This window comes from Mizuhopecten yessoensis, unplaced genomic scaffold, assembly GCF_002113885.1.
Source record: "Mizuhopecten yessoensis strain PY_sf001 unplaced genomic scaffold, ASM211388v2 scaffold10933, whole genome shotgun sequence".
Classification (NCBI taxonomy): Eukaryota; Metazoa; Mollusca; class Bivalvia; order Pectinida; family Pectinidae; genus Mizuhopecten; species Mizuhopecten yessoensis.
The window spans coordinates 270551-279310 of NW_018408794.1; the positions used below are offsets into that span (position 1 = coordinate 270551).

The window sequence follows — 8760 nt, forward strand, 5'->3', positions numbered from 1 at the left end:
TAACAAGAGTATGGCCCCTTTTAAATTGTGAAATATTCAAAAGACGATAATTTTGCGCAAGACAACACCCCTTTCACACACATTAAGTGGTAGGGTACGGAAGACAATATCATGGGAGGTGTCCTACTCCTTTTCATATAAAATAACAGTAAAAAGGAGACAATTCTGTTTGCGGCTTCCCTTTTATATGTGGATCGACAATCAAGAGAGACAATCTCATACCTGGCCATCACAGACATTTGATAAGTACATGCTTCACAACCTTTCAAAATATTTGTGGTAGAAACTGTATGACAAGCTCTTAAAACTTACTAGAAGACTTTTGTATTAATTGGACATATAATAGTGTAAAATTCCGTAGTTTATAAACTGTTCTATGTAATGAGTTAACTTCAAAAAGAAAGATTTATGAAGTTTTCTAACAAAATAGAGGGACTTGGCAAGTGTGTAAATATATAACATGTATGTTGTATTAAATCTAAAAGTCTATAATAATACTCATGTATACTTTGCATTCACATCCAACCTACCTGAATAATAAATGCCAACTTGAGGTGTGTACACAATTCTAAGGAACAATGTGAATGTCTAAATAATTTAAACACAAAATCATGTAAACAAATCCAATAAAACACTCAACAACTTCATTGACTAAAAATCAAAAGCTTTTTAAAATTCCTAAACTACAAACAATTTATACAAGAGGATGAACAATAAACAACACATATTATATTGACTTAATGGTCTGACAATCCCATCAGGCTAGTTATGAAATACTGTTTCTCCCTGAAAATAGCCTAGAAAATCATACATGGTTTGTTCCAATACATTAAAAGTGTGAAAAAGACTTCTTTAAATGAGTACAAATATTTATTATTACTGTATAAACTAGAACTGTAAGCCAAAGGCTAACTAATACCCCCGCACCTATGTAAACCAGAACTGTACGCTAAAGGCTTACTTATGCAAAGCAATAAAGTCTCCCACCAGTATTGAGTTATGGTAATCACTATTTTATTAAAAACAAAAAACAAAAATAACAAAAAAATAAACAAGTATTTCGCACGAAGGGGCATAACTCCATCAAAAAAGGTCTAAATCCCAAATTAAAATGCTGGTGCACAACTACATAAGATACTGATCATTCATGCAAAGTTTCAATGAAATCCACCTGTTAATTAAGGAGGAGTTTTCCGGACAAGTTACTGCGGAAGACAGACAGATATCCAGACAGGGTGATTCCAGTATACCCCTCCTAACTTCGTTGCGGGGGTAAAATAATGATAAAAAATAATTATAATGAACTCATACACAATTCAATGCTGCAACAGGTGAAACTATAAACAACTCCAATAATGCTGTAACAGGTGAAACTATAAACAACTCCAATAATGCCTTAACAGGTGAGACTATAAACAACTCCAATAAAACTCAATGCTTTAATTACTATCTAACAGTAAAAAAAAACCATCTCTCTCACAAGTACAATACATAATGAAATATAATACACACACGGGTACCAGAGTTGGAATAATTTTGCTGATTTCATGAAGGATATTCCAGATGGTGCAGTAAAGATATTTAAGGGCACAGATAAGAATGATTTGTGAAAACCTTTGTCAATTGCTAAAATAATCACTAACAAGAATTGTTCAGTGAGTATTATTGACTGATTATGACTTAAGTTTAAATGTTGAATGCTAACCAGCTCCTGTCAATGTCAGTTTGTAACATTGCCACTATTTCTATCTAAATGAGATTTGATCACTGCAATACTCACAGCTCTGACAGCAAAAAGGATGGAAAATGGCATTTATACATTAAATTCCACTAAATACAGGCAAAAGGATAGCATGGTTGCATATCTGGGAAGAGTTGTGGAAATTAATATGTATTATATAGGGAAGGTACATGTACATGCAGACACTAGATTTTGTTATTTTTACTGATAGTACCACATCTTACGTAATAATTAAAGGCACCTGCTCTAATATGGACACCCCAAGGGATTAGTAAAATATTACCTGCAATGCTTATTGTAAAATTAAAGATTTTTTCCCATTGCAGATTTCATCTATTCTAGAAGTAATCTGATTGGTTTTGCCTGTTAGACAACCACAATAGCACCACACAACAGTATATTGGATGAAAACAAAGCTGTCAAAGAGAATTACCTGCTGATACAGCGACCAATTCAATCTATCAGAATGATACACCGTTTGATTAATGGGGAAAATAGTGAAATGATAGGTGTTACAGTGTTGTTTGAGGAAAAACCTCTCAAAATTATGGCACCCTAGTATTCATTTACCCATGCCCTGCACCCTTCTTATGCCAATTACAGTATATTTATGGATGAGATATTCCTACAAAAATCAGGATTGTTAAAACCTTGCATAAAATCTTCTTTTCACTAGATGCCTTAATATAGGGCGAGATTAATCATTTCGGTCATGATGAACTACAGTCTCCATCACTGGTCCTATATGATACCATTTCCTAACGGTGTTTTCCATTAGTGCATCCACAGACAAATCTATAGGTTTGATGATGAATGGTATACAAGCTAATCCAATTATTGTGGTTATCCATTTCCTTGTTTTGCCCGGAAGCTGGGAATTCTTCTTTAGTGCATATGCACTTAAAGCACATATTCGGTTAATGGTGAAGCCTGGTATAGCTACAGACGCAAGCCCCTGCCACATTAATGTGTCGAAGATTGCCCACCGCACCTGTGACGACTTCTGTCCCTCATTTTTCCAAGTTTTCTGAAATTTATAAAAGGAGATTGGACAGACTATGTACAATATTAATTACATTTGTATCATAGTTAATTAACAGCTCAAGCCCAAATTGATCATATGTTTAACCGAGGTCAGGATATATCCATTTTCTATGTACCATCACAGTAGGAGAACCCCCGACTACAAATGACCAGTACAGTGCTCTACTGATTCAGCTACATAGAGAAACAACCTCTCGTCAAATCAGTAACTAGGTGGTTCACTACTGTGACACACATTTATATTACATCCCTTTTCTTATAACTAACTCTTTTCTGCAGTACAATCAACACCATACAAAATTGAAAAATAATAACATCTACTAGTTTTTTCCAATTTCAAGAAATAGAATTAGAAATAATCAAATCAACTAAATACTCTTTGCCTTACTTTGATGTAAAATAAATTCACATTTTCGAGACATTATTTTTTCAGCACAAAAGTTCCAAAGACCTTTGGCCCCATTTTAAAGATTTCTAGCTAGAGAATTAGCCCTGAATCGTCAACACAACATAATATAGTATATTGGTTTTATGCTCAACTGCTGAACACTTATACATAAGTATGAGTTTAACTTACCAGTGATGCTTCTTTGCCTTTATGAACAGCATCAGCCACAACATATCCACTGGCAATAGCATAACTAAATCGCACAGCATTTACATGTATTTGAGCTCGGAATGACTCTCCAACCTCATTTGCATATCCTGCAAAAAAAATCCAGAAAATTTGAAAAAACTTATACGATTATATTGTTCCATTAAGAATTAGAATATTTCACCACAACTACTTGAGTTTTGCTAATAACAAGTATGTATAGACATAGCCTGAGTTTCCTCTCAGGAGAAACCTAGGCTAGTATAGTATAGGTTCTTCAATGTTATATTTCCACCGAATAAATCACAACTGAGCAAAAAGCCAACAAGGCTGACTAAGGTTGGAAAAAGGCATGCAAAGCAAGTGAGATTTTACCTGTACACCATTCAAAAAACTACAGGTTCTCACTTAGGTAATCTAGCTTGACTGGGATCAATTGCCTTGTTAGCTTCATGAATAATTGTAAAATATTCAATGAAAATACATGCCACCATACTTGAGATTTGAAGCATTTTCAAATTCTGCATTCAAACGTTACTTTTCAGACAAAATCAACAATATTTTCGACAAAAAATTTCTGCAAAGGTCATTATTGACATTGTTCTTGACATGGGTATACCGAGCATTTCTTTTTTTCAATTTTGAGGAAAAGTTATGACCCCATCACATAGTTAATACACTGACATGAGCCTGTATGAAATACCTAAATATCTGTCATTTGTCAAAGTCATTCTCATACATTTTCAAAGGTTGATCAGATTTTGTTTTGCAAATAGTAACAACCTAAATAGCGGACTGGTGTGTCTCTGAATATGTCACCGCCTTCCTTATTCCCGTCCATTTTTCTCGTGTGATATCACTCATCTGTTTCTAATGGAACTCTTTGTAGGCCTACATGGCTTGTGTACTCTCGCCTCAGCTCTAACCATGTGCACCGGAAGTTTACAACCGGAAGTTGGAACGCGTGATGACATTTGTAAACAAATACTTCTGACAGTCGAGCGTATGACGGTTATGTGAAATGATAGTGACGATTGATTCACATTGATTGTACTCTACAACAGCACTCCGACGACAGGTATTTGAAAAAAGACATTGCTGATATTATTGATTACTTTCTACAATTCTGAACATTCTGAACTATTCAAGAATAACCAGTTTTAAAGGCAACTTTCTACTTGTCAGGACCTGCTTGACACATCATCAGCTGACTCTAGATTCTCTCTCACTTCAGATACACTAGATCTCTAATACATCACCTTAAGTCAGAAGATAAAAAAACTATCAACTCTGACATATAATTGTACGGATAATTCTTCGTTCTTTTCAAAAAAAATGATAGAAATGACACATATGGATATTTTTCCTGCCATTGAATAAAATTTACTTCTTAATTGAGTAAGAAAAACACAGATCATTATAAAATTAGTTTCAGTCCCCTACATGTATGTATGATTATACTAAGACAGTCCATTAGATAACATTTTAGTCTCAGCACACAAGACAGTTGAAAAGAAATGCAATTGTTATGTAAGATACAGGCCGATATGTACAATTTAACACTTAACATTAATTAATATGCACAATATGATGATATAAACATTTTTTTAATGACCATTACATGAACGATTGATTCTTTTTCAATTATTTCTATATAGGGACACTTTTCTAAAAAAAAAGTGAATATATCATCATCATTTTATTTGAGTGCAACACAATTAAGAGGTTTAATACACAAGGACCTGAGAATCTATTTCAGCTTTGGACCTAAACAGAGCCTGCTTACAGAGGTGTTCAGAGTAACTTTACACATTTTATGGATTTATAGATCAAGTTTTAGTAAAAATTCCAACCCCATGATCTAACAAATTCTCAGGTCTCTGTGGTTTAATTTAGCAGAAAAGTGATAGGAATATGTTTTCTGGGAGCTGCGTTACTGATCCACTTCTGTTTTAGCTAGTATGACGGACCATGAGATGATGGAAACTCACAGCTGTGCAGCTTTCACTGTGGATTTTCAATCGCGACCAGAATCATCACGAGTCCCACAGCGGCTAATGAAATATAATGAAGATCTAAACCAGTCCAATAACAAGATTTCAAAACAAGAGTTGGACAGAAAACAGTCTGAAGCTGACCAGAGACGGAAAGTACGATCAATATACTTTATCATTTAATTAATGTCATATGTATGTCAGCAAGTTTTAAATGGTGTATTGTACCATATTTTTTTTTTGAATATCTTAACGATATTATTTATTTCATGGCTATCTTAATTAGCGGCACTTTAAAATAATCGATAACATGTACAATATATGTATCGTTTCTTAAGGTCTGTCCAAAATACATAGAACAAATTTGATAGCCCTTCATCCATCAAATACCATTTCCTGACCACTGTCAGTGTTAAATGAAATAATAAAATAGTATGCCATGAATGTAGTATATAATAGTCAGTAGATGATTTTCCATATTGTCTGTTTAAATATATCAATACAAATTTTCGCACGTCAAAAGATCAAATCTACTGGCACCCAGTCCATCAGGTCTGAGATTTTTCTTGTCATATTAGGTACATATTGCCTGTAGTGAGAATAGTTAACTTACAGAAGCTTATGTGAGTCTTTCCATTTCAGGACTATGAAAAAGCTAAACTCGACAGAATCCGAGAATGTAGTGAAGAATGTCACAAAATTGATACTAAAGTACAGGTTCTGCTGGCCCAGGATGCCAAACGTCAGGGTCTGCCTGGAACAGAGCACATTAAAGCTATGTCAACACGCCAGGCCCTGATGTCCATCAAGTCTCTGGCCAAAGATTTCTCTAAACTGACCCCTGGAATGGATTACAGTGACACTGTGATGTTGGATGATTCTTGATGATGATGTTTGAGAGTTAGTACTGAAAATTGCATTTAACTATTTGATAATTATGGAAAGTACTTTCACAGAATAACTATGATTCAGGAAATACAGTAGAACACCTGAAGTCATCCAGGTTTGTTATTATTGTTCATACATCATAAAAAGTCATGCTTGTTAGGACCAGTCATGAAAATGTACTTGTTAAGAACAACCACAAACTTACACTTGTGCATCGTTGGAAACCCACGTTCGATTGTACTAGCGTTTATCGATAAACGTCATTATAATTGAACATGGGTTTCCGATGATGCACTCATGGGACCAATCATAAATTGACTACTGATTAGATCATCCAGTTCAATTTTTGATAAAAAATATGAATATTATAGGGAACATATATATATCTTCAAGTTGTAAGTACACATATATATATGTTTGCCTTATTAGAGGTTGATTTAAAGTAAATTTGTGTTTGTACTGTACCATGATGTCGTGAGGTAAAAAGGCTTTCCAGTTTATTCAAGTGAATGGCCTCGCCCTTATTTCAGAATTACATGAATCAACAGTATTCACACATTTAAAAGAAGCAAAATGCCTTAACCCTTTCACCACTGTAGACCATAATGAACTCATCCACATCAGTGCATGGTAGAGTCTACTAAAGTTGCATAGGGGTGAAAGGGTTAAGTACATCACTATGTGAATACAGATGTTATCAGACCTTTTTGGTATTGTAGGAATCTTGCTGTGTCTATGCAATGTTACAAGTTTATTTATGTTACACCATGATATGTATTTATCTTGTACTACATCTAGCCGATGGTAGCTAGATATAGACCTCTTTATTTCTGTGATTGCTGTTTGATCAACACTTGCCAAATATTTGTTTTTGATGCACATTGCATGTAGGTCACACTCAGCTTTGCCTCTACTAATTGTGAGGCACGTGTTGTATTATAGAACCATAAGTGATTATTGATGTCCTTGATTGTAAGAAATATGTCACTTCTACTTTACATGTCACTGCTGGAATTTTTTTGTATCATCAGATTTTAAAACAAAACAAATTTTCGAGAATCTAGCAGGTTAAATTAAAACAAATAATTAATGATTTTGTTTTGTTTAAACTGTGCATTGTATATGGATGGATCTGTGCATGTATCTTATTATGTGTCCTCGTTCTCTTGCAACATGCTTTGATACCATTTAAATGCTCAAGAAAAACCTTGAGTTTTGTTTTCCAATGATGTCACTGTACGAATTTCACACTACATGTGTACTATTCTGACATTTTTACCCATTGTTATACATACAGCACTATGTTGTAATATTTGTCTGAGAAATAATATATCATCTTTCTAAATAATGAATAGACCTAATTGATATCTCGGCTGAAATTTCACATGACAAATAATATACTATCTCTTTTTAAAACACTTTGATTGGACAGAGATAAACTTTTTTTTGTACTTAAGGCATTTCAGCACATGAACATTCCACCCACTTTTATGAAAAACATACGGGTAATGTTAATTATTTATTTATTTATTTATTTAAATGTATTATAATAAACATTAATATACATTGTGGAATTATGTTTTCTGTCATATGTTTACAAGCCATATGTTATAATGATAATGACAATATAAACAGTCACTTAATAAAACACAAAAATGCAGAAGAAACATAAACATAGACTGTTGAACTTTGCCCTGCTGACAGCGAATTTATGATCCCCTTGCAATGAAAGTTCGAGGGGATATAGGATTCTGCCCGTTCGTACGTACACTCTTCGTCATTGCTCTAGCGACTTCATTTCTCATTGGAATTTCATGAAACTTCATAAAAGTGTTTGGTATGACAATATCTTGAACAATTTTTGCGTTTCGGGTTACTGCATTGAAGGTCAATGTCACTGTTACTATTTTTAGAAAAACTTGGTCATCACTCTAGCGACTTCATTGCTAAACGAAATTTCATGAAACTTCACAGAAATGTAAAGTATGACAATACCTTGAACAATTCTACGTTTCAAGTTACAGGGTTTAAGGTAAAGGTCACTGTTACTATTTGTAAAAAAAAAATTGTCATCACTCTAGCGACTTCATTCCTTAACGGAATTTTATTAAACTTGATACAAGTGTTTAGTATGGCAATGCCTTGAGCCTGTTTGAATATCAGATTTCTGCGATGAAGGTCAAGGTCACTGTCACTATTTTTAGCTCACCTGGCACGAAGTGCCAAGTGAGCTTATGCCGTGGCGCGTCGTCCGTCATCCGTCCGGCGTCCGTCCGTCCGGCGTCCGGCGTCAATATTTTACTTTAAACGACTTCTTCTTAATAACCGAAAGGCCTAGGGTGTCAATATTTGGCCAGAAGCAAACTTGGATGAAGGGCTACAAAGTTTGTTCAAATAAATGACCTTCACCTATTTTCAAGGTCACAGGGGTCAAATATGTCAAAAACTTTAAACATCTTCTTCTCAATAACCAAAATGCCCAGGGAGATGATATTTGG

General features: G+C 34.3%; 2 protein-coding genes across 3 annotated transcripts; one reads left to right on the forward strand and one right to left on the reverse strand.

Moving 5' to 3' along the window:
- Nucleotides 1-1231: 1231 nt before the first annotated feature.
- Nucleotides 1232-4327, reverse strand: LOC110463834 (mitochondrial fission process protein 1-like). The gene is made up of 3 exons (XM_021518719.1): nt 4164-4327; nt 3363-3490; nt 1232-2768 (listed from the first exon to the last, which is right to left on the reverse strand). The coding sequence occupies exons 1-3, from the start codon at nt 4219-4221 to the stop codon at nt 2439-2441; spliced, it is 516 nt and encodes a 171-aa protein (XP_021374394.1). The 5' UTR covers nt 4222-4327; the 3' UTR covers nt 1232-2438.
- On the forward strand, nt 4327-7763 carry LOC110463835. Of its 2 annotated transcripts, none has more exons than XM_021518720.1 (3): nt 4327-4458; nt 5337-5530; nt 6017-7763. In XM_021518720.1, the coding sequence occupies exons 2-3, from the start codon at nt 5342-5344 to the stop codon at nt 6257-6259; spliced, it is 432 nt and encodes a 143-aa protein (XP_021374395.1). In that variant the 5' UTR covers nt 4327-4458; nt 5337-5341; the 3' UTR covers nt 6260-7763. The 2 variants fall into 2 exon arrangements, with proteins under 2 accessions (XP_021374395.1, XP_021374397.1); XM_021518722.1 differs by having other exon boundaries at nt 5341-5530.
- The last annotated feature ends 997 nt before the right edge of the window (nt 7764-8760 follow it).

Excerpts from the sequence above, each read along its gene's own strand:
- LOC110463835 (XM_021518720.1), top strand. The coding sequence starts at position 5,342 with ATGACGGACCATGAGATGATGGAAACTCACAGCTGTGCAGCTTTCACT. Across the intron at positions 5,531-6,016 it reads AAGCTGACCAGAGACGGAAA|GACTATGAAAAAGCTAAACT; the intron begins GTACGATCAATA and ends TTTCCATTTCAG.
- LOC110463834 (XM_021518719.1), bottom strand. The coding sequence starts at position 4,221 with ATGGACGGGAATAAGGAAGGCGGTGACATATTCAGAGACACACCAGTC. Across the intron at positions 3,491-4,163 it reads CACACCAGTCCGCTATTTAG|GATATGCAAATGAGGTTGGA; the intron begins GTTGTTACTATT and ends TTTTTTTTGCAG. Across the intron at positions 2,769-3,362 it reads AAGGCAAAGAAGCATCACTG|AAAACTTGGAAAAATGAGGG; the intron begins GTAAGTTAAACT and ends TATAAATTTCAG.